General features: G+C 31.6%; 1 protein-coding gene across 2 annotated transcripts; it reads left to right on the top strand.

Annotated features, from left to right (window-relative positions):
* Positions 1–7: 7 nt before the first annotated feature.
* On the top strand, positions 8–25194 carry LOC148620645 (rho GTPase-activating protein 19-like). Of its 2 annotated transcripts, none has more exons than XM_088574316.1 (13): positions 8–92; positions 16150–16383; positions 16812–16904; positions 17219–17428; positions 17700–17920; positions 18462–18548; positions 19052–19144; positions 19951–20115; positions 20859–20939; positions 21401–21490; positions 21895–21987; positions 22825–23154; positions 23888–25194. In XM_088574316.1, exons 2-13 carry the CDS (start codon positions 16158–16160, stop codon positions 23981–23983), a joined length of 1785 nt encoding a protein of 594 aa, XP_088430442.1. In that variant the 5' UTR covers positions 8–92; positions 16150–16157; the 3' UTR covers positions 23984–25194. The 2 variants fall into 2 exon arrangements, with proteins under 2 accessions (XP_088430442.1, XP_088430441.1); XM_088574315.1 differs by lacking the exon at positions 8–92 and adding an exon at positions 9772–9879.
* The last annotated feature ends 950 nt before the right edge of the window (positions 25195–26144 follow it).

Here is a 26144-nt window from a genome sequence, read left to right as displayed (position 1 = left end):
CTCTTTACCAATCAATAACGCCGTTACTTTTTGACAAGAAGCGGCCATTTCAAGTTTTGAAAAAACCCAAAACCAAACTTCGGCCGAAACTGGTAAGAAAAAAAATCATATTAACTTTTGAATTTACTGCTTGAATTGTTTTATAAACATGGTTATTATCTTTCAGACAAGATAGTCTTACATTACTCCCAAACAATATAAAAATTTGTGTCCATCAAAATCCTCTCAGTCTCATGCTCTGTTCCCACTGACAGTGGGAACAGAGCATGAGAGGATTTTGATAGACATACAGTGGCACTGTACACTATGTAACAAATGTATATCATATGATGATATAGTTAGCCTTAATCAGCTGTGCTAGTGAGTTAACTCTGTAGGTCAGGTCATTTATAGAGCCCTGACTATAGAACAATAGGTCGTATGTTTGACTCCCACAGCTACCACCAGATGAGTTTCACAATAATGGTGCTGCAAACAACTAAACTATAGCCGGAAATTTGAATCATGGATTCAATAGAGGACTGGAAGACCAAGTTGCATAGGTTGGAAGGAGTCCTGGTGGTCTAGCCAGAAGAGTTCTAAGTTGAGTCTTAGACTCCATTGGGTTTGCTATTCGTTAGCAGATACAATAGAGAACCTTTGTGTTGTTCAGGTTTTCCTGTGGTACAGATGTACCTGTCCCTTGAAAATAAAAGGGGGCTAGGGGTTAAATTAGAAGGTTTTTTTTATTAGCCTGAAATTTGATCAATAAATGCTGCAAGTGTATAATATTACCATAATATTGAGGTTTTCCTCTGTCCCAGCTAATGGTTAAAGACTGAAAGTTTAACACAAATTGTATACATGATGTACATGTACAGTGTACATTTGTATATGAGTTTTAGCACTAACCATGCAAATTGCATTACTCTTTCCTTAGGCCAAATAAAAAGTATGTGACCGTGGTTCCACAAGCGTCACCTGTAGACCCTAGTTTTTACCACTTACAGTAGATTTTTTGCCAGAGTGAAATAAAAAAAGACTGACCGACCATACCCTCTTCGGGTAATCCAGATTTGTTTTCATATCTCAGTTTTCAAACAGCGCAGGTTCCCACAATTTTTGTCTAATGGCACAATGGAAATGGTAATATGTGTCGAATCAGGCACATCAAATTTTCACCATTTGAGATGTTTCTTTTATGAATCCTGCAAGTCAGTTCCATAATGCATCTGATTATAAAAAAGCCATTAGTCTGAGTCAATATTGTACTTGAAGACACATTATTTTCTGTTTTCCTTGCTGTACAGTCAATCAAACGTTTTGAGTATATTTGCAAAAGAATAAAGGAAATATTCTTTGTGCTGAACCATGAGGGAGGAATGAGTAAACGCCAAGAATGTTGATAAGAACCCTGAAGGAAGTATTGATAGTATAACTGAAATCTTATTCTAAAAGGTGTTGTAAATTCGTCAATTATGAATTGTACAAGTTGGCAAGTTTTGTCTGTGGCACAGCTTTCATTGGCACTCTTTAAATTGTTTTCATTAGTGGTCGGTGGGGGGTTTGGTGATTATCAAATGCATGTACATGTATGAATTCATATTTGAAGTCACCGACCAGTGATAGATACAAGTGCCTGTGACAGCCATGTGCAAATTTAAACTTCAATGGCTTTTATTTGCCAAGTTCAAAAAGTTGCTTCAGGAAGACAATTATTGTGTGGATCCATGTCCAAATTAAATGGAATAACTTAACTGCTTGGTTTTTCAATTTTAGTGTACACATCAATTTGCCTCCGAATTTAATTTGTTATCTAGTTTACTGTTATTTATTACCACCACTTAAATTTCCTGTTTTTGTTTTTGTAGACATCTTTTCTGATATAGGTTATTGAACCTTTCCAGATTCAGTATTTACGATAGAAAACAACAATGGCTGTGCACTTGCTTGCAGCTGCAGCCAGGAAACAACTGAAAACCTTAAATTTACAGCCTTTCGATGTTTGTGATATTGTTTAGTGATCAGTTGTTGTAATTGATGTTTTCATTGAATGCTTAGGATTACATCTTGTAGGAATTAGTAACTTTTTAAGCCAACCTCATGAGTTGTTTAAAAAAAATTGGAAAAAGCCAAAAGGCTTTTAAATGATTTCCAACCTACCAACCCTTATAGAGGTGACCAGAACCACACATTTTTCATTTGCCTTTACAGATTTTATACTATGATTGACCAAATACTTTTTCAGGATGTCACCTGCTTGACATGGCCAAGCTCCCACTATCAAATACAGTACATGTATACAGCCCAACTAGTATATACATGTAACACGAAAAGGTTGATCCCAAACTTGGGGGTACTTCGCTTCAACTTGTCTTCTTTTTTTTTTTAATCATTCAAATAAAATCAACTGTACTACTTTTTACTGCTCTGCAACCACTTTGCAAAAGAATAATCTAATAAATAAACACAGGTATCACCAGACAGGATTTTTTTCTGCTTAATAACGGAATGTCACTATTTCAAATCTGGATTTTACCTTTACAATTCTTTTTTTACTTCCTGTTTTGCCAATTTCCACTTTGTTTGTTGACCTTGTAAGATCATTTCTGTATCACCACCAAAAAAGTGTGGGTCAGGGACCTGGGTGTCAAAAGAATAAGCCCACAGCAGCACTATGCTTATCCTAAAAGGCACCTAAATTGCACTCAGAACCTTTGCTCTCCACGGAGCAACTGGGTTATGTGCCCCAGGTGGTTGAATGGGTTACCCATAGCATGCTGCATGCCGTGGTTGTCCGCCAATTGTATGAAAAACCGTACCTCAAACCATAGTGGTGCATCATGTTAGGAAAAATCGCCTGACCATACCCTATTTCCAGGGGCAATCGAAATTTCGTCAACTCTGTAATCCTTGTGTCCCATCCCATTTTTCATTTCATCATTATTTCATTTTCATTTTTATGACATTATTATCCGTTTTATGTCCATCACGTGGATATGGCTGAAATATTTTGACTTGGCCGTAGAACACCAATCAATCAACTTAAATCAAAATAAGGATTAGTACATACAAACTCCATATTTCTGCAATCACTTGGACCAAAAGTGAAACTCCTAAAATATACATCGTAGGAAGGTGACATTAGAAATATGGTAAAGTTTGTGTTCCTAGTGTTATCAATAGTAATATGATAAGTCCAGAGAACACCTAGTTCTCTAGTGATGTCAAGGAAATGACAAATCTTCCCTGTGTAAAAAACTACGGTAATTTACACTGTGTTCAAAATAAATTCAGTAATTTCACTCTCATACTTTCCACCACCAAACTAATATCAATCTGCATTTGAAAAAACATTTTGGTGTGAGAAAGGCTGAGAGTGACATTATCAAATTTATTTAAATAATACAGTGTGAATATCATCTTTTTCTAGATTCTAGTCTTGCTCTGTGTGCCAGTTTGTTGTTGTTTGAAGACTGACTTTAAGATTTGTCTGCAAAATCTGGACATTTTGAAATCAAAGTGTGGGGTAAAACGAATAGTTATAGGGGATTTCTCCTTGATTTTGAATTTTATTTAGTTTTGTATGGCAAAAAAAATACAGAAGTTAGCTTATTACAAAATGTATGCCAGTTAAAAAAAATATTTTTGGCAAATAGCACACTGTTCTTAAAAATTATTACCTGCACTCTTGGAACAAAAATGCCAGAATTGATGATTCAAGCATTAGATTTAAATGAATGAGACCTTGATTTTAAAATTATAAAGTTCCCTTTCCTGTGCAGTAGTATACCAGCTTCCCCTGCATATGGTGTTTATATTTATATCATGTACAATGTATGATTTGATTTTAAAAGCTCCTAGGAGCTTATGTTGTAATGTTGTACTATTTATACTATTGACGGTATATAAAGTTTATGCATTACATTGTATATTTCTCAGTTGTTAGTTAATAATGTATGCAAGGGCTAGTACATTTGTAGCTACTATACTGACTTCTTAAATTAAATGCACCAAATTTTTGAACAAATATTATCTCATTCGCTGCCAAAAAGCATTATTTCTGATATTCAGATCTTATTGAGAAGTATTCACTTTCTGACAAACAAATTGTATTGTCTGTATTTTTTTTATTTTTCATCTTGAACTTGGCCTATCTTCCAAACCAAGTCTATGAAGTAAAATATTTATTTTGAAGTTGTGTCTTCTTTGTTGAACTTGTACTTATGTATTTTAATTGTATTTAATTCCTTTTATTTTCACCTATTTATAACATTCATATCTTCTGTAATGTTTCGACTACTGATTTTACAATTTTGACCAAGGCAATTCTATGCTGGCCGTTTGTATTTAAATATACAGGAAATAGTTAACCATAATAGAAGCGGGAGGTAAACCATGCTACAAAACATAAACCACTGTTTCCATGGGAAATTCCTTCACCTGCTCCATAGCATTTTCCTAGATATTGCCATTGGTCATACATACTTTCCCTTTTGATTATTACTTTTGACTGTTGCCAAGAGTTTATCAGTTTGTTAATTTTGTTATTACTAGGGCGTATTCTAAAAGTGGATGACCAGAAGATATAGTAAATTCCAGTTAAAAAGAAATCCCATTGGACCTGTTGACTATTCATAGTTCATAGTACTAAAAAAAATGCAATCATTGAGATAGTTTAAAAACATTAACCAATAATCAAGTACCATAAATTGTCTTTTTGTTCTGATTTGATACATGTATACATGTATTTACCAATTTGACACAGGATTATGGAACATTGATATCCTTGTTGAAATTCTTTTTGACATGGTATTGGTGTGAGACAAGGATGTCCATGATGTCCTGTATTGAATGATCAGTTTTGAGAAATAAAGAACAATAACATATTTATAAAACTGATAGGAATCTGTGTTGTCATTTTTGTTATGTTCTATCTTTTTGTCAATGAAGTGTCACCTGTCTTACTTTATCAGCTTGTTTCCTAGATTCATTATCAGACTCTCACACTTCTGTACAAATCCTCAGGCTAAATTATTTGACACATTAAGCTTTATTTCTATGTTATCAAATTATTACAAAGATAGAGTTAATCTTATTTTTTGTTTCCTAAATCCTTTATGATTAACTGTTCTTATTGTGGAACTAATATATCATAAATTATCTCTGTAATAGAGATGTCCACTTACTTTGGTAATTATGACTTTGAAACTTTCAGAAATTGGGAGGTGAACATACTTCTAAAGATTATTAAGAGGACAGTTTTTAGAAGAAAAAACTGTTGTTGTTTTTTTATACAGTTTTAATATGTGTTCCCTAAATTACTGTGAAAATAAACTTTATCTGGGCATATGCATTTGCCTTAGACATTTTTTAGTGAAACACTTCATACAAAAGTTAAACAGTATGGAATCATTATGTCTACACCACAGGGTTAAAAGCAAATGAACATTACCTACCTTTGTCTATATGCAAAATGGCTTGGTAAACACTCTTGTTTGGGCATGTCTGATTCATTTGTTTACATAGCCAAAAAACAAATAAGTTGGTAGAATGAGTGTTATTCCTAGAATTTAAGTTATGAAAGAATGGCATTGGGAAAAGTATTGCATAATTGTAAATGTTTGGCATTACTTTTCTAATTATTTGGTTATTTCCAAAAAAATATCTGTTCTATCAACTATTCTGTTTCTTTCTGTAAAAGGTAAATTTGCCAACCAATTATATTTTGATTAATGACATTGAAGGTGATGTTTACATAAGATATTTATTTCTTTATTTTCCTGATTATAAGGGGAGATAATAGTGTTTGTGTAATTGATTTAATTAGCTGGAACACAAAAGACAAATACCTGCCCTGATTGGCAAACATGTGAAGATGTGCTAATTAAATTATCATTGAAATCAAGGAAACTAATTAACATAGTTAGGTCATTTGATGTAGGAAAGAATTGTTCCTCAAAGATTATAATAGCAAGAAATCAAGACCAAAATGGTTTTTGTTGAAGATGACAAAGTTTAATTATCGAACAAATTAGTACAATTACATGAAAAAAGTTAAATTGAAACCAAAACATTTTTTTCTTACACAGATAACTTAATTTTTTTAATCATTGAGTAATATTAAATGAAAAATAAAAAAAAAAACACTATTGTTGATTTTGATTAAGTACATTAAAATGGAGAGGACTTGTTGATAGTACTATTCTCCACAAGGAGACAGGGAATTAAGTCACACCAAAATAAGTTCAAACAAATCTTTAAATTTCAAAATGATTTCATTATTTTTTTCTTAAATAAAACTGAGTATTTATTCTCATGTCATCTAGATAGTATCAGGTGACTAGTCCAAACATAGTTTGAAAGAAATCTTGATTATTTTCTGAAAAAATTTAAACTGTCTTTAATATGATTGTGACTTAATTTAAGAAGTCATGTATTTTCATGAAAAATGTTTCTGCATGTATAAATTACACATTTGTATCTCTCCATAAGGGTTGTTGAACATGTACTTAGGCCAGAAGAAAAACTTATCTGTTAAAGATTACCATATCTTACATTTTTTTCTGCCCACTCTAGCTTAATTTTAATATTGGTATTTTCTCTGAAATGCCACTATACTATCATTTTAAAGTTAGGTACTATTGAAGTTAAGAAATCCTTCCATTAGTGTCAATGCAGAATAAATTTTTAAAAAAAAATAAAATACTTTCACATACTTACCTACCATATTTTTTTCATCAAAGGCAAATTTAAACAGAGGTATATATTTTTTTCCTGGTCTTATTGCCCTATTTTTTTGTTGTGCCTTACTGTTTTAAAGGGGAGATAATTAAGATAATTATCAGGATTAATCTACAGGAACATTATTGTCATTTTTGAAGTGAGTTATTAACGAATGTGTTGATTTCACTTTTTGATATGTCAGACTTTAGCACCCAGGCAAAATTCCAATTACCTAGTCTAGGGTCCCAAACTGTCAGGTCTAGCACATAGTACCCTAGGGAGGGACACAATTGACCATTGTCTACAAGAGGACAGATAAATCACAATTTATCCCTTGAATCTGACATGTACTGTTAATTTTACACAACAGGTATGAATAATGTTCAGTTGTATGGAGAGATATAGAGGTTGCATACAATATCTGATGATATATTGTCTAGACTTGTACACATTTTTTGCCATGACTTTTATAATTAAAAAATGTTTAAGGTACTTGAGAATTTAAAAAAAAAATAATTCAAAGTAATTTCACGTATTCATGTATTGTTTCTTATTCCCATTTTGTGCAATATTTGCATCTCTGTAAATGATTGTCATTGTACCAAATTATAAAGAAATATTTTAGGACCCTGCATAAAAAACCTGACCAGATCAAATTCTTGTACTCTCTAGTTTGTGTGTGGTATTAGTTTTAAATGTTGAGCACTTAAGCTTCTTAATGATACTATCTAACTCTGCCCCATATTTCTCCTATATCAACATTTTTTTTCAAAAGAAACAAAAACACACAAAAAAAACAGTTGAGAACTTGAAGCAGAACTACTTGCGTTATGAGGGAAATACTTACTAGTGCATTTAAAGTTACTTACATGTGATGTACATGTAGACAATTTGTCAGTATAGAATTTCAATTACAGGGTTTGACACTTAACTTTTCTAGTTAGGTAGCCCAAAGGACTTTCTGATTGATAAATTAGGTAGTCCTAAAAATTATCTTGTGGCCCTGTCTGCAGGTAAAGTCAAATTTTAAGAATTAATTAAGGTAGCCGGAAGGACTACCAATTAAAATTTCCAGGTAGTCCTTTCTCAATTTAGGTAGGCAGAGGACTACTGGACTACTGTTAGTGTCAAACCCTGCAAAAAAAATGAGGAGGTTGTCTCTGTATCTAAATTGATATTGATACTATTAAAAATAATCAAATGGATAGCTGTTATTGTGTCATACTAACATTTCTCAATATGTTTCACTTGAACCATCTAGCAAGTATAAGAAGATTGGCAATTAGATTATCAACAAAATATTTCCGAATTAAGTTAAAGAACAAAACAGGAGAAGCACTTGGTGGAAAGGCTTGCACGATGTTCACAGTGAAAGATCAGAAATATTAAAATTATTATGAAGCCTACATTCGATTTATACCAGCCTGTTTCAAAAACTTTTTCAGCTACAAACCAGAATCATAAATTTCAACTTCTTCCCTATCAACAAGTTAGCAAATTTCCACTGATTTTACTCTGGCAAATACGGAGTTGGCACTACTGGCTCAGTTGGGCACAGACTGTAACACACCAGGGGTTGAAATAGGCACTCTCCTGCCAACCCGAAGCGAGCAAATTTTATGGCGGGAAATTCAAGTTCAAGCATAACTTACTTACTTGCCACCTAATTTTGGATGTTTTATTTCCGTAAGGGCAAATTAAATTCCCTGAGGACCAGTTCAGTTTCAATTATACTTAAAATAATGAATGTTTCCCCTTATCTGGCCCTATCTCTTGGCTTTTGAATATATTTTAATTTTTTTTCCCAAAGTTCATCTAATACTGCAAAAACCATCATCTAAGCAGTGAAAAATGCTGCTTTGAGAATTCTTTAAAACTGGCAGAAAGTGGCAATAAAATTATTTGGATAGGGCCACTTTTTATGGGTAGGTTGAGTAAGGGGAAACAAACTTCATTTTAATTTTGGTCTGACTAGTTGGGCAAGTTTTCTCATTTCTGACAGACTGCCTTAAAATTTCTTAAGCTTCTATGTCTTATATACATGTACTATAGCGTTATCTGTGAGATAAGTATACAATATTTGTGTTTTCCCTTGTAAATAAATTAAATGGTTATTACATTAATTAATTATTAACACAGGTTAAAGTAAGAAAAATGAATTTGTTTTAGGTGCTTGTCTTGTCCTATTCAAGAAAGAAAAACTGTTATGAAATACTTATATATTAAAAGAATATTACATGTGCATATTTCTTAATGCCATAAAGTAGTTTTCAGTGAAGAACACTTAGTAAAAGGTAATTGAAATTGAAAAATGAGAGTTCTTTATATAAAGATATTTATGCTTCAATTAAAATACCAATATTGTTTTCTAGGATGACATTATAAAAGCTGTTTTTGAGTTCTTAAGGCAATAGAAGGATTGAACTGATTAAAACTTTTAACCACAATAACTCAGAGGTCAAGAAAAAGTCATTTCTCTCAATCCTTTTGATGTTTGACAGGTTATATTGAGTTGATGTTATTTCTATTATTATGAATGATTTGGTGTGTATGATATATTGTTCACAAAATACTTAAAAAAAAGAAGGTAATATGACATAAGCGGAAAATCATTTGTAAAGGATCTTCTCAATAAATTGTTTATTTTTGTCCTATTGTCAATTTTGTATTTTAGAAGGATTTTGTACAACCTCTGGCCATGTGACTTACTAACCAATCAGATTGCATGCTGAACCCCCATGAACATGGTTCTTGTTTTTGATTGGCCCAAGGCTAATGATCAGCTGTCTATTACCAATAGAATATGATTGATTTGTTAAATGTTTAACCTCTGTAGAATACAGCAGGCATATGAAATATTGTGAGAACCAAAACATTTGTGAAAGTTTGTTTACATAGTTGTGTTTTGATAGCACATAGTGTCAAGTTTTAATAGAATCTGATCAATAGGAGTGTTTTGATAGAAAGCTTGGATTGTTCTTGAAATTCCATGACCAGGGCTTGGGTGACAATGGTTTTATTTTGACAGTGAACTCTGTCATTAGTGTGACATTTTTGTTTTGGATTTTTTGTAATGAACAGTTTAGTTTGACAATACATATCTAAAGAGTATGTTGTCTACCCCTAAGTGTGCCGGTCGTGGTTTCATGTATACCAGTGTATTAGCTGATCAATGTAAGTTTATGGATAAATTGATGTTTTTTAATCTGACAGTCTAATATTGAGATTTTGATGATAAAAGAAATGAAGAATATTATTCCTTTACTCAATATATGTAGTGTCATTTCTACATTACTTAGGTATTGACATTTGTTGGACATTGCAAGGCTGATTTTTTATAGTTTTATACATGTACATAACTTCTTTTGTTTAGTAAAAATGACTTGTCATGATATATATCATTGTTGAATTTTTAGTCAATTTCACCAAATCATTTTAAAAAATCTAAGAATTAAATGTTTGGGTTCTTTTATATTCTCATGGATAAAATTAGTCATCGTGTTTGAAGTTTTATATCAGTGTCTTCCCATTAATAATTCATATTACAAATTACACATATATGTATTGATTGTCTTTTTGCAATGTATTTGAAGTTAAAAATCCCTATAGGTATTATAGTAACCATTCAAGGAATTTTGAAAAGGAGCATGTTTTCTTTAATAACTATAAGACTTCTCCTGCTTGTCTTAATCTTCTCCTTTTCCCTGAAGACCCTTTCATGCTGTTTTTATTACACAATTTATCCTATTGTTTAATCCTGAGTCCCTACTCTGTTTCACACCTTTATGTTAAATCTCCCACTAACCACCAGGGCCTAATAAAACTCAGGAAGGACTTTTTATTGCCAGAAATTGGCTGGGAGCCTTATAGAAGTGTCATTTTGTGTTGAACTTGAACAGTGTGTCATTTTTGTCCCTTCTAAATCTGTAAAATGAGGATATCAAACTTCTTAAAATTTGAATTATGGCTTTGTTGAGTCAAATTCATATGTTAATTTTCATAGTCTTTACTGGGTCAGTGAAATAAAAATTCTGATGTTTTCATTATTGTTATTTATGCTCATAAAAATTGAAAAAAAAATAAAATAGCCCTTATGTACATTATGCTTCAATAATTTTTTTTTTTTTTTTTATGTTAGTCATTCCACTTTCATTATTTTTACTACAGTGTTAAAATTACCAATGAAACCTCTAAAAAAAGTTTCATGGCGAACTGTAAACCAGGAAATGTTTGCAGTCTCTGATAAATATACATTCAGAGTTTTAAATTCAGGATCTTTCTGATAATTGCTTTATTATGTTTTTCTTGAAGAATATATATAAGTCACACAGTTTAAGTGTCAGATTACAGCTCTTACCATGAAAATAAGAAAAATAAAACTGTTCAGAAAATTTCAGGGTTTACAGAATCCAGATTTCAGATGAAGTAAATTCTAAATTGGATAACTGGCCATCAAACAGAAGAACCCTTTGATCTATATACATCACAAAGAAGATTATTTAGGATTTGACAGGAAATCTCACTAAATCTCTGCCTCTTATTAATCTTAAGTCATAAAGTAATATTCAGCATGTATTGATAAATATTGATTGTCTGTCCATTCAACAATTTAATGCCTTGAAAAGGGGGAAATGAAAGAAATTTTTGTAATTTATTGCCCCTCGTAAATCATAATTGTTATGTCAATTGACAATGTTACATAATTATATGACAGCATAAGAGGAGTTTGAATGGCAATTCTAGGGTCTTTGTTTATTTGGAAGTACATGTAGTTAAAATGGGAAAATTTCAAATTATTTGGTGGTTTTTAGCTGCTTAAATTGTTTAGATTAAAGCTTATTTTATTTGTATTAATTATAAAATTCAGTTCAATTGAAAGGATTGCCGGCAGATATTACTGTGGAGATGAGAAACATTTCTCAATTCTATTCAAATGAATAGCAAGATTTTTTAATTGTTATGAATTGAAAATTCATTGGTTCAATATGCATTATGATTTAAAAAGTTTCGCAGTTCGACGGATTTATAAAATTTATAAATTTAATTTTTTTTTTAAAGTATAAAAAGCTGATTTTGCTTGACAAGACCCTAAAATTTTCTTAAATAGGTATAGATGAGATTTTAACAAGGGCATTTAAATAAGACTTCTAGACAGACTAGGGGTTTATTAGTGGTTGAAGTAGTCCTTAATTGCTGTTATGCCTGCAGACCCTAGTGTCCAATCTTCTCAACTTAATATTTAGCCCTATCTATTAATTTCTGAGCATTGTGATCAGACACAATGCAAATACAGGAAGCATTTTTCCTCTATCACACAGAGCACCATTAATTTGGTTTGAAAGGTTTTGTTGATGGGTCAGAAATGTAGACACCATTTAAATTCTAGGTCCTGTGTGATAATAGCCTTTTCAAACTGACCTGATGAACTGAGACATAATGACCAAACAGAAATTAAAAGCAAATTTGGACATTTTCTCACAACTTCTTGCCATGGTCATTGTGTTAATTTGTTCTGAATGACAGACTGATTTGGCGTTGAAGATGAGGAACATTATTTACATGAATGTTCTAATGGTTGTTGATTAATGATACTGAAATGAAAACAGAAGGAGGAGTAATTGAACTTGGGTGAAAAATTACAGCATTATTAAAGTTTGACATGACTGTGAAAATGGCTACAAATAGAAAAAGAAAGTTTTCACCTTTGACGAGACTGGGAAAACATGGGTGAAAAGTTTGGTTTTGACCCTTGACATTTTTGAACTTGTGATGGGTCTTCATAACTTTTGCTCTGACCTTTATTTGTTATGCAAACTTTATCATTAGTAATCTCATGAATCCATTTAAAATTGGTCAGAAGTTTAACAAACCAATTTAATGGTGGGGTTGAGATTAAAGAAACCCATTCTGAGTAACTGGGGAATTCTGATCCTGTGGAGTAAAACTGACAGTTCAAATTAATTAAAAATTTTAATTTCTCTGTCTAGTCTAGATAAATGAAGTTATGTGCTTTATGGGCTAATCTAGCAAGTGGACAATGTTGAAATTTATCAAGAGGGTCATGATTTATGGTGAATCCCTAATCACTGAATGACAATAACTACAAGATAAAGTAGAATTCTGGCATGTCCATTAATTACTTGAAATGCAAAAATAATGATCTGTAGGGCCTTGAGCTGTCTGGTAAAATAAACTCTAATTTTCTGCAACACATCACATAGAAGTTTAATTAATATTTGAATTTCCTGTACCCTGTATGGATCATTAGCCACAGGGGACTTTCTGAAAAATGTAATTTATGGAAAAATAATTCTTCTTGATTTTGAAATTGTAAATTTCAGTGTCTAAGGGTTAGTTTTGTTATTGATTTGACATGTGAAGTATGCTTGTCAAATTTAATTTTAAGATGGTTCTATGAGGAGACATACACTTGAGTAATGATTAATTCAATTTTTATTAAGGAGAAAAGAGCTCAAAGGATTTATGCCTGAATTTGATATTTTATTTATGAGTTAGTAGCTAAAGTTTTTTGTTTTATTTGACCATAGGTTCTTAAGTTTCATTTTGTATAAAAAGATAAAGAAGTTAATTGTAAAGCAATGGCTAGAGTTGCTACAAGTCCCTTTCTGAATTTTTTTCATTGTTTAGATTGTTTGAAAATATGTTACTACAGAAAGGTCTGGGGTGGAGATAATTTTAGAAACTGAATCATAAAAGTGTTATTAGTAGAACTAACGATATACATGTACATGTATACATTGAAAGATTAGAAATTCTAAAGTATCTTTTTATGCAAATTGTATAGATATGTACATGTACATGTAATACAAATATGTACCTTGTATTGTATTTAATACCTGGTCTTCAATAGTTAGATAAATGTACAGTATGTAAATGACAATGCTTGAATATGCAACTTCAAATTCTACGATTTTGTGAATGTAAATTAAAATATTATGATACAAAATGTATGCAACTTGAATTCTACAATGTTTGTATATCATCACTTTCTGTAAAAATCTGTGGTAATATTTTAATTAGTTTGAAATTGCAACTTGTTTGTATTTCATAGATGTCAATTTCAAATTTAATGTAGATTTCAATCCCAGGAGTACAGCTGCACTATAAGCATCAGTGCCATCTGTTCTGGCTTTTTTACACCTGACTCACCCAGGGGCAACAATCTGTAGAATTTGTAGAGTAATTGCATCATAAGTCTTAATTTCAAATGGAACCTGATTCCAGGGAAAAAAGAAAATCAATTTGGTGTTTAATCTTGTTAGCTGCCTATTCATCCAAGTGTGAACCACCCTGGAAGTCACAGAAAGAAAGTTGTGAAATTTGATTCTGGCGAACAATGGGGGAACTCATTATGAAAACAAACACCAGCCCCCCTGGCAATGGTTGTTTCTAACTTCAAAGAAGGGACCTCATAAAAAGTCCATTTTGCAGTTAATGAAATGGTTTGTTGAGGGTCATCTTTTCATAGCCTCCAGTTATTGTTCAGGACAGTTATGTTGATATAAAGATTATATTTGCCCTGTAATTTGGGAAAATGGAGTGATGGTAATCTGAAAGAAAATAAACTTTCAATTTGCAATCATTAGTTGGTAATTAATGACATTTGTCGGGATTTGAATGCTGTCCTGTGATAGATTTAGATCTTCTTTTGTAGACAGGGTTTTAATTTGAAGGTCCAAATTTTCTGCTTGATGTATATCTAGCTGTTGCATCTTTAAATTTGAAAGGGAAGAAGCTTTTATAAGCAAATAGTTCAGTTCGATTTGTAACAAGATTTTGAAACGGTTGGTTCTCTTTGAGCAAACCAAGTTATTTTATTTATGTATAACTTGCCTTGGTACTGTGATGTCATTAAAACTTTCGTTCAGCACCTCATGGTTCAAACAATGAACAAATTCTTAATTTTTTTTTAAAAATTCCCAAAAGGGAACAAATTCTTGAATAATGAAATAATCTGAAACAATGAACACATTCTTAATATTTGAATTTAAATCCATTGAAGTTTTAATGTTTGAACAGGTTATACAAAATTACATGATTTTTGAAACTACAAAACATTCCTAAAATGAAAAAAAAATGTTTGAATTTTTGTTTATAATTTGTGTATTAGGCTGCAAAATTTAATCTTAAAAAAAATAATATTTTGAGTCATTTATATTACATAGACAAAGATTTGAATTGGGATCTAAATAAATTGGAATTCTGAGGAAACAGTTATTATGTTCAAAGTCTTGAATACCAACAAATAATGATTTAATTCATCCAAAAAAATAGAATTTCTGAAAAATTTCCCCAACTGTTTTCCATTTGACCAACCTCATCTCAGTTCATTTCAATAAGATTTAACCACTTGAAAAAAACCTCTTAATGCCATTATTGGGTTCCGTTGATGAGTTATTAACATGTGAAATTAATTAAATGGCCATGTTTTCTGTGTACTAATGGTCTGGTCAGATGTTTTTGTGGTTACCATTGGTCATAACTTGACCATAGGATTATCAAATTACAATCACTTTATTTTTTCCAAATAGTTTTGACTTTAGCTTGACCTTTCTTGTTTCATTGCATCCAGATTTTCATAGAAATCTGTCAACAATAAACTTCCAATTTCACACTGACCAATTGCTAAAGAGTCTTTTCTGTTGTATCCTTGGGTATCTCAGTACTCAGGTTGGGAAGCCATTTGACAAAGACAGGTCTCTGTGGGGGTCTAAACACTTTTAAATATGTTAGGTGTTACTGTGACCCCATGAATTCACAGCCTTGGTGGTGAGGGGATTTAGTGAGGGGCCATAAAAACTGGATAATTGACTTCGTAACATTTGTTCTATTGCAATTTGGACTGGAGAGTTGTAAAAATTTAACTGAATGTGATCAAAGCTGTATCTCTAGAGTGTATTCTGTATGTGTTACTTCTTTGGAATTTTTATTTAAAAGCAGTATCCTAAAGAATAAAGAAAATGAAATTTTGTAAGTTTTTGTCCTAAAAGTGGAATATCACATGTAATTTTTTTAATTCAAATGTATGTATGTTTTAAAAAATGTTTTAGAACTGAGGAATAACACTACCAGAGTTTAATTTTCTGTTTTCTTGTGCTCTGTCAATTGAAACTATTAAATTATTTAAAAAAATCTGATATTGTGGAAACAATTAATTTATATTATTATCTATTATTTTTTTCCATAATATCAGATTTTTTTAAAAATTTTTTAAAAGTTTCAGTTGGTACAAGTTAGCAGTGCATCACCCAAAGCCATTTGACTTCCTTTAGAAATATTCAAGTACAAGAATGGTTTCTCTTGTTGTTTACCTCTGAAGGCTGCTTAATCTTATGCCATATCATGGTTCAGTTGACTATACATATACAAAATTTGTTTTCTCTATTTTGTATTAAAAACATTGTTTATGTTTTTTTTTTTCAGCCTATGACATGTCAACACCTGGCCCACGACTGAGGCAGTCAGAGGCACAAAAAAATGTCTGCAGACTTAAGAACTGTATGCCGGAGAAATTCCAGACGCTGGTCCGGATGCATCTGTCCTTCCTGTTAGATCTTAATGGCTCCAAGCTGGACGAGATGTTCTCAGACACTAAAATGTTGGAAAGGCCAGAGCAGAGAAAGAGTAAATCATCTACACCATTTTCTAGGAAGAAGAGTAAGATGATGTTTCTGATATTGGCTAATCTGCTGTGTATTTGAAATGTCACTTACCACTTTCAAGGATGATTATTCTCTGCTTTTTAGCAGGATTTCACTATTTCAAATCTGAATTTTACTGTTACAATTCATTTTTATATTGCATTGTTAAATTATATTGCCAATTCTGGTTTGTTTGTTGTCCTCATAAAATCATCCCTGCTCTTTAATTTCCCTTTTTTGAAACACTGAACTACCTGAATTTTGGAACTTAAAACACCAAGTTGGAAAAAATAGATGTGAAGTCAAATTACTATAAACTGCTGTAAAAAGGGTCAGGAAAAGCTCAGTATATTTTAACATCAGGGTAAATAATATACTTAGACGATATTTGTGTGTGTGTGTGTGTTGAAATTGCTATAAATCTTTTTTTGACCTTGTTATTAGGCGATAAGCAGACTCCATTGTTCGGATCACCATTGACATCAGAGAATGTGGCCATTATCTACAAACTCATTGAGTTCCTGGGTAGACCTGAGAGTAAGTCCTGTTCTAAATATCTTATCAAGTGCAAATTTGTCCCAAAAAATCAAAAGTATGTTGATGTAATTGGCTTGAAAAGTTATCTTTTATGAAGATGATAAATCTATTCTTATAGTCTTGAATAGTTGTATGAAAGTTTAATTTCAAAGGAAACATACAGTTTGGTAAAATCCTTGGTGGTATGTAATATGTACATTTGTTAGCTAAAATTTGAATAATTAAAAAATATTGAATATTATAAAAGCATTTTTTTTATATATCTTTAAGTTCAGAATGAATTTACATTGATGTTACATGTATTGCTGTTACAGATATTCAAACGGAAGGATTGTTCAGAAAAACAGGGAATGTAGCCAGGCAGAGGTTACTTAAACAATGGCTGAGTGATGGGTCACTTGTCTCCCTTGATGATGGAACATTTTCTCCACATGATTGTGCCACAGTGCTAAAGAATTACTTGGGAGAACTTCCAGATCCTCTGCTTACAGAGAAAAATTATGAAGCCCATCTGCAAATTGTCGGTAAGACTTTTAAGGTGAAATGTCTACCACATGCCAGACCGCTTTTGTACTGAATTTATATTGTTTAGGCAGGTTTATTTTACAAGCGTATACAAAATTATAAATATATAGAAATAAATCAACTTTAGCTAATAGGTCCATTGTGAATAAAGTTTAATTTCCAAGGGATATACAAGTCTATAGATTATTGTACTTTTAATATACGAGAAATTTAGTATTTAATAGTATATTGGTAACCTGTATAAAAAAGTTGGGTTTTTTTTTTTTACAGAAATGGGTGCCAACCTAGTGCTAGAAAAAGAGAAGTCCAAAGCTCGTGCCAAACAGTTGAAGACGTTACAGATGTTATTCCTGCTATTGCCCTCAGAAAACTGCCTCCTGTTAGAATGTTTGATAGATCTCCTTCACAGAGTTATGAAAAGTCAAGGAAACATGATGACAGCTCAGTCACTGGGAACACTCTTTGCTCCTCATTTATTGTGCTCGAGAAAAGTAGGTTTTTAACATTATGTACACATAATCGTTAAACACAGTATTTTTTTCTAAATACCATGTCAACTTGAAAATTTGATGAGTTTCTAACATATATATACAAATTTTGTCATATCAACTTTTATGCAGTAGACAAACTTCAGGCAAGTTACAATGTAGATGCTAAAATATTGAAAATTTCAATGAAATATTGAATGTAATATTATGAAGAAATGAAAAGTAAAATTTTGATGTGTATTTTATAGCATTGATACCTATTTCAGTGCGAATCTAGCAAAGCTACTGTGTCATTGAGTGACTTATTAAATAGCTCTCTAGATAGAAATAGAAGTCCTATATTACCACAGAACAACTGTTTGATCTTTTAGACACAGTCTTAAAAGTTTGATTAGCTTTGTATAGTAAAATGTAGAGGTTGAGGTCACCGTGATTGATAGTTTTATTTCATATTTGTATTTGAAGCCATATAGCTTTTTATCAAATTGCTATAAAATACGAGGTATCACTTTTTTCTATGATGTATTTCTCCCTTTTTTTGCAGTTAAGTGCTTCAGATCTACAGTGCATTTCACCAGTTGTGTCCAAGGCAGTAGCCTTCATGATAGAGTATGGTTCTTCTATATTTAAGGTAAGAAATTAATTTAGTTTGTGAAATATCAGAAAATTTAATCATGCTGAGTTTCTCAGAGTTGTAAATATAATTCAATAATAATGTATGAAATTGGATTAAAATGAAGATATTTATGCCTATATCTATTGTATACATTTAAAAACTTGATTTTGTATTATCTTTACACAGTAGTTCTTGTTATTTGTTGTGTTGAACTAGTTTTAAAAAAATGAACAAAAAGCATAAAAAAAAACTATTTATTTTAGAAATTTAAATTTCATTTTTTCAATTTTAGTAAACTTGCTGTCATTTTGATAGAAATTGTCCTAAATTGGGCAAAAATGAAAATAAAATATTTAGGGAGGGGTGAAAAATCAGTTGAGGATGGGATGAGAATCTAGAATATTATTGATATTTTGGCCATAGCATGGGATTGGTAATATTGATATTAGTATCAATGGTACAGTTACAGTTGGTAGTACTCTGAAGTCACCTAAACATTGGTATTTTCTGTTTTTTAGATTCCCAAAGAGTTGGCAGTTGATGTGGCTAACTTCTGGAAGGAAATGGAGACACCAAACAAATACAGCCAGAAAACTGAAAATAAGGAAAATGTAAGTACATTATCAGGTAAAAAATGGAATGGTATTCTTATGCAGGGGAGAGTATTGAAGGGGAACTAATTAAATTCTACTGAAAGTGGCATATTGAAATTCAAAGTTTCATATAAAAATACCAGATGTTCAAAATTTCTATCTCAAAAACCATTATTGACATCAAACATGGATTATAAATGAACCAAGTTCAAGTGTATGTGACCGGTTTCGCTAAGAATTGTGAGTTTTAAATTAGTTGTAAATAACGATAGAGTCTGATGTCATAAACTTAATCATTGATATTATACTTTAAGGAGGTAGACCTAGGGTAAAGGACACAACTCTTACAAATCATTGGAATGTTTGTATTCAGCATTTTACATCAATCTCTTGTAAGCGTCAAAGTAACTTGGACTGATTTCATTCTGTTTCAACGAAACTTGATAGGCTTTGGCAAAATTGAATATGATACAAGCATATCGCTGATTTTAAGAGTTATGTCCCTTACACTAGGTCTACCTCCTTAATACATTTTTTGTGAAACAGACCATTTGCAAAGTAATAATTTTTGCATACTATATGAACAATTTGACTTCTTTTGAACCCTGCTACAGCACAATATAAGGAACATAATGTACATGTAGATATGCTACAATTTAGGAAACTTGCTTGGAAGATTTCTTTCAAAATTCTTTCTATTTATTTTTTTTCCATATTGCCTTGCTTTTATAATTTGATAGACCAAATTAAATGGTAATCATTTGGTATCTTGTATAATTGAAAAGATTTTTCTCTTCATTGAAATTTTTACTTTACTTTAACAGAAAGTTACAACAACATCGTCATCAGCTGTGAACACAGTTTTTTCATTCGTGGACAGAAAGTCTTCATCAGATTCAGATACAGACACACAGGTAGCTCTTGCTCAACTGTATGCCCATGTACAGTCAATGCCTGAGTCTGCTAGAAAAAAGAAACTTCTCAAGCAGGTATGGATGAATTTCACTGTGACGAGTTCAACAGCTGCACCATTTTTTTTCTTCTTTTTTATTTTTTTATTTTTTTATATTTTTTTTTTTTTTTTTTATTCCAGATCTTTTTGGTGACAGTTCTTTTTCTTAGGACATATACTCTTTATTCCAGATGATGCAGTGTTTTATTTATTTTTAAAAAATGACTTGACTTAAAATCACAGTAAGAAAATCTTGCAGTATGGAACTTTTAACATTACTTACATGTATGCTGAATTTATCTCAATATCATATTCCACAATAAGACATGCTTCAAAGTTCTTTAGACCACAGCCGTGGTAAAAAGGTGGTAAACACATGACCAACATTTCATGCAACACATAGGTTATGTCTATTCAAATATATAAAGAAACCAGTCCAATGAAAATCGAGATAAATCATGGAAACTCCATTTTATCATTGTTTTACCACAGGCAGGCCATTTATGTCGTTATACAACTCCTTGCTATCAATCGGCATAAAACAATGAGACATGAATGGCCAGCCTGTGGTAAAACAATGATAAAATGGAGTTTCCATGGTTCATTTCTAAATAATGCCTGCACAAAGAAGAAAAAAAAAGGAATGTGTGTTGATCTATACTGTGTTCATGTATTATACTCTTTACACTTGTATACAAATGATTTGATAGAGAAGTAATGCCCATTTTGCATCAGTCCAATTCTTTTTGATTATCAATGATGTTTATTTTTTGTTTCTAGTTTAACAATGCCAATGGTTTGAATGAGAGTATAAAGCCACGGAAGCACAACAGAAGTAGAACTCTTGGAGAGCAGATTAAGGTGAGCATGTAATACACTGATGAAGGATCGATAGATATTTTGAATTTTTGCCTGGCAGGCTCTAGTGCCATGAAACTTGAAATATACTTAAGTCTGAGAAAATTCATAACTGTTTGTGGCATTGAGTGGAATTACCATGGAAGTTGAGAATATTCTCAGACTTAGAGAGAGAGTACAAGATGGAAATAATTTTTTGTCTTTTCTGGCTTTTAAAAAACTGGATTCTATAACTCACAGCTGAAAGTTCACATGTATTGATGAGGGTCTTTTTACAAAATTAAAAGTTTTACTGATTTTACAAAACTCTAATGATATCAATGAGAACTGCTTATACTCATTGATTTGAGAATGAACTACTTGTGTCACATTTTATCGGATTAAAAGTTTTATGTAGTACTACCCAGAATTCTAACTTTTATGGTGACGTGTATGAGACAGTAATTTTGATATCTGTTTTGCAGGCTAAGTTTTCTAGACATTCTCGACACAAGAGAAGAGGCTCTAATGACCCTAACAGATGTACTGGGGGATTACCATGGACTATTACTAAGGTGTGTAATAATTATGCTATAACTGTAAAATTTTCTCATCAGTTTTGATTTCACATTTTTCGCACTAAGACCTGTAATATGAAAATTAAGCAAGATTTTTCACTCACAGACAAAGGAACTTTAAAGGTTTTTTCTTCTGATTATATTGATGTGGTTTTTGGAATCACCTTGTCATTCCAACCTTCAGAATTTCTTCAAAATTATTTCAAGTTCCAATGGATGGATTGATTTCAAACTTGGTGTGTGGCTTAATATTGATGGGGCATATGTTGTTTCTGTCCAATATCAACTTTCTATATAAGTTGGGGTATGCCTACCTATACCATGTGTATACATTCATGTTTGTATTACTTTTCTTCTCTAAAATGGGAGATTTTAAAATGTAGATTTTTCTATCTTTTCAGCCAATTAATATTGATGTGAATGATAATCTGGATAATGTTTTTACTGATGAAAATACTTGTAAATCTCCCTCCAAGTTGTTTCCTCTGAAAACAGTAAGTACCTCATCATTGTGAAACAAATGATTATAAACTCAGATTTGCAAATTCTAGTAAAATTTATCATTTTTCTTTTTATGCCTATGCAACGATAAGTTGGGGGCATATTGTTTTACCCCTGTCCGTCTATAATTCCGTCCCTGATTCTGTTTGTCCCATAAATTTTTCGCACTTTTTTTTAAAATCCTTGAAGATATTGAACTGCTTTTTGGTATGTGAGTTTGTCATGATCAGTTACAAATCGAGTATAAGTTTCATTCTTCTACGCTGAGTTTTACCAAAATAATGGGCCCAGCACTTTAAGAATTGTATTGAAATAATAGTTTTTCGCTTTTTCTTTGTAAATGCTTGAAGATATTTGACTGGTTTTTGGTAGATGAGTCTGTCATGATTAGTTACAGATTGAGTTCAAGTTTCGTTCAGCTATGCTGAGTTTTACTCAAAACCACATGCTGGGGCATCATTTGTGTCTCACAGACACAATAACACATCTGACAAAGTGCTTTTTACAATTATGAGTTATGATATAGCTGTATGAAGATTAAATGCAGGGGCATCACTTTATCTAGTTCCTTAGACATTGAGTATATATTTTTATGTAGTTGAGCTTTGAAGCAGTGTTTAAAACTTACATGTATCATATATCAAATTGTTAAAAATTTGACAGAAAGAGGACCAAGGATTTTTGTTCAGTTGGCTATGAAACTTAAATGGAAGAGACATTGAAAAAAAATCTGTACTAAATTCAGTACCTTATAAATAACACTGATTTTTCTTTATGTTCAAATTGTAATTAGTATTTAAAACATTTTAAACTTTTTTTTTATATTTTAGCCTGACAGTCCTGCTGTTCATATAGTAGACTTGTGTAAATCACCTGCCACACCGAGAATTAGGACTCCAAGGACACGTAAACGTCTCAGCAGTGGGAGTAGTGACGGAAGTATACCAGAAAAACGTCCAACTCCAGAGACCATCCCTTCAACAGAGAATGAAATCACTTACATGATCAAGAACCCACCTGAAACCTATATAAAGAACCCTTCAGAAACTAGACTGCTGGGTGTGTCACCTGAACTTCATGGGAAACCAATTGCCATGGTGTCACCACTATCATTTTCACCCATTACAAGTTCTATCAAAGACTGTCCACAGATCATGAAGGTATTTAATAATATTTAATAATGTATTTTTAATTCATGGTTCAGTGATTGGAATTAGAATTTTGAGAATAGACCATTTTTAATGATCTTCAGAATTGTACCGAGCCATATGTTCTTTGACTTTCTTTGTAAACACATAAAAAGTATTTGATTTTAACTGGACATTTTTAGGTGAAATGTGATTTTTTTGTACAGTGTATTAGATAAATTAAATCAGAAGAACATGTCACAGAATGATGTGACTTAAATTCTTTTTGAAAGAGTTTGCAGATATGTTTTTTTTTATTTAACAGAACATTTAACCAATGTTACTGGAATATATTGGGGAAAGTTAATTTGTTACATATCTGATAATGACTTCGACTAATGAATTCATTTTGATTTGAAAGCCTGACTGTTTAATACCCTATTTTTCAAAGGAACAGTTAAATTAGTCTGTTGTTTGATCATAAACATTCAGTGGTAGATCCAGAGGGGGGTGGCTACCCCCTTTTTATTGGAAAATATGATTTTGTTTTGTAAGTTGACAAAAAATGGCAAATATGTTATAGCAGATGCACCCCAAGGAACCTGGCCTGGCACCTTTCCTTTTCAATGTATCTGGATCTGTTCCTGAACATTGTACATCTGTCAGAACCATTTGTTAAACCACTGATAAGGGTGTAATTGATCAAATTGTTGAATGTAGACTTGCCTGTACGTCTTATTTCTTTTATTTTATTTTGTTATCATAGAAACTGATGAATACACCAAGATCAAGAGCTCCAATGATGGCTTTGCCAGTATCACCAAATGTGAAGACAAAAAAGTCCAAGGAAAGCCAATTATAGTTCTAGTCAAGGGACATCACTGACTGAAATGTGAAGGGGGAGATAATTAATGTTCTAAGGGAGATAATTGTTGTAATAGTGCTATTTACATGAATTTGTACAAAATTGTGAATACTCAAATTTTTTTATGGAATTGTACATATCAGCAATTTAATATTGTATTTTGTAAATAGGAGAAATTCAAAATATGGAGAGTATGACATCATTGATATAATTAGATTTTTAAATTTCACCAAGTGAATGAGATCCAAGTATGACATCAAAAAGTTGTTTGAATGTTAAAGTGTTATTTTTTGCTTTGTTTATTATTTAAAGTAGTTAACAAATTTTTAAGGTAGAAGAGTTTGATTTGTTGTTTTTTCTTCTTTTTTTTAGTTTGCCATTTTATTTGAAGAATAATAAATTCTTGTTTGTATTTGTGTGAAATGTTTATGTATACAAGTTTTATTGTTGTGTATAGATGCCTGGCATCATATTGTAAAATGTGTATAGTAAGTGTATGATAACAAGCTTATGTGTATAGCTTTAGGATAGAATAATTTTGTCAGATTCAACATTGAAAATTTGATACTAGAGGGTAACAAGTTCTGTCACTGATGGGAAAAATGACTATAATTTTTAATTAACAAATGAAAATTATTACATACAAACTTTTAATCAATGTTAATTACAATGGAAATTTTACTTTATATGGGTCTATGTATGATGCCAAAAAAAAAAATGAAATTATGAAATGTGATTTCATTGTTGGCTCTGATATAAATATTCTTCTGCTTCTACATTCCTTCCTTTGTCTGTCTTTCTGACTGCATTATTTAGTGCTATAATCTACATGTTACTGAATTGTATAATGGTTTGATTCAAGGCTTCAATTATGAAGCCTCTGAAATACCATAGATGTTAGTATATGCAATTGATGATACATCTCTCAAACATAACACTCTAAAAATGAGGGGTTAGGTTAATGGAACTTATATAATTATTATATGAGGTCTATACGTATTTCATCATTTTGTTTATGAATGGGTGAGAATGATTAAAATTTTCAATAATAGGGTAATATTATACATTGATTGTGTATGAATGGAACTCACCAGATTATTATAATTGGTAGTGGAATTAAACTCATGCATCTTCACATCATTTGTCACCAGACTCATATCGCCATTGTACCATTTTACATCATGTAGAACATTAAATATTCAAAACAATACTTGTCTGTCTTTGCTTTTTTTGAAGGATATACAATGATGTACCGCTGTTTGTGTCTATTCATTAGTCTGTCTGTCCATCTGTCCATATACTAGTAGTAACTCATTACTATATGATCACAAAAATTGTGGTGGTATCATGGTACAGTGCTTTTATCCTCATTGTCTCCCAACTTACTCCTTTGATTTTCATTTGATAAATTGAAGTCTTGGTAAAATTTTACTACAAGTATGGTATAATGTCAACAACAGGAAGTATGGTAGTGCTTTTTGGGGTAATAGCCAAAAAAGCGCCAGAAACAAGCATTTCATAAAAGTTTACTATACAATTAAGTGAAAAGATAAATCAAGGGAACAATGATCCTAGTGGAAATCTAAAGAATGTAATCAAGGTAAATGAAAAAAATGGGAGCATGGACCAGGTGCACCGGTATGGTAAGCGTCCTCTGCTTTTCTAAAAACATCTGCCGAGTTACTTATAAAAAGTTGTCCAGGGTACACAAAAGAGAAAAGGAAAACTATTACGCATTGAACAAATCGGTTCTCATGGTGCAGATAAGCAGATGGATCTTCATGAAATTGTAGCACAATGTGCCCAACCAAAAATAAAAAATCATATATTAAATGATATTGATATTGAAACAATATAAAAGTAAGAGATGTGGTTTGATTGCCAATGGGAGAGTGATGCCACGCAACAAACAATTAAACTTCTACAGGTCACCACATGGTCTTCAATGATGGATAAAACCCTTACCATAAAGCAAGCTATAAATGGTCCCAAAATAAAACATTTTTTTATGTCTGGACAGTTACTTGTAAAAAGTGTATAGGTCTCTATGAAATTGTATCTGTAAGGTTTCATACAACAAAGAATGGGTTGTGATTGAGTTTATGGGTTTAACCCTTACTGTAAGGAAAAGTGGTCAAAACTGCCAGAGGAAAGCATG

Source organism: Perna viridis, chromosome 3, assembly GCF_037379345.1.
Source record: "Perna viridis isolate PV_CMFRI_1.1 ecotype Kerala chromosome 3, ASM3737934v1, whole genome shotgun sequence".
Lineage (NCBI taxonomy): Eukaryota > Metazoa > Mollusca > Bivalvia > Mytilida > Mytilidae > Perna > Perna viridis.
The sequence above is the reverse complement of the archived record's forward strand: the minus strand, read 5'-3'. Positions and strand labels throughout refer to the sequence as shown.

Bases quoted from the DNA above. Each gene is read 5' to 3' on its own strand.
- LOC148620645 (XM_088574315.1), top strand. From the start codon at position 9,816: ATGTTGTCTACCCCTAAGTGTGCCGGTCGTGGTTTCATGTATACCAGT. The intron at 9,880-16,149 runs GTAAGTTTATGG...TTTTTTTTTCAG, and splicing joins CAGTGTATTAGCTGATCAAT to CCTATGACATGTCAACACCT. The intron at 20,116-20,858 runs GTATGGATGAAT...TTTTGTTTCTAG, and splicing joins AAAAGAAACTTCTCAAGCAG to TTTAACAATGCCAATGGTTT.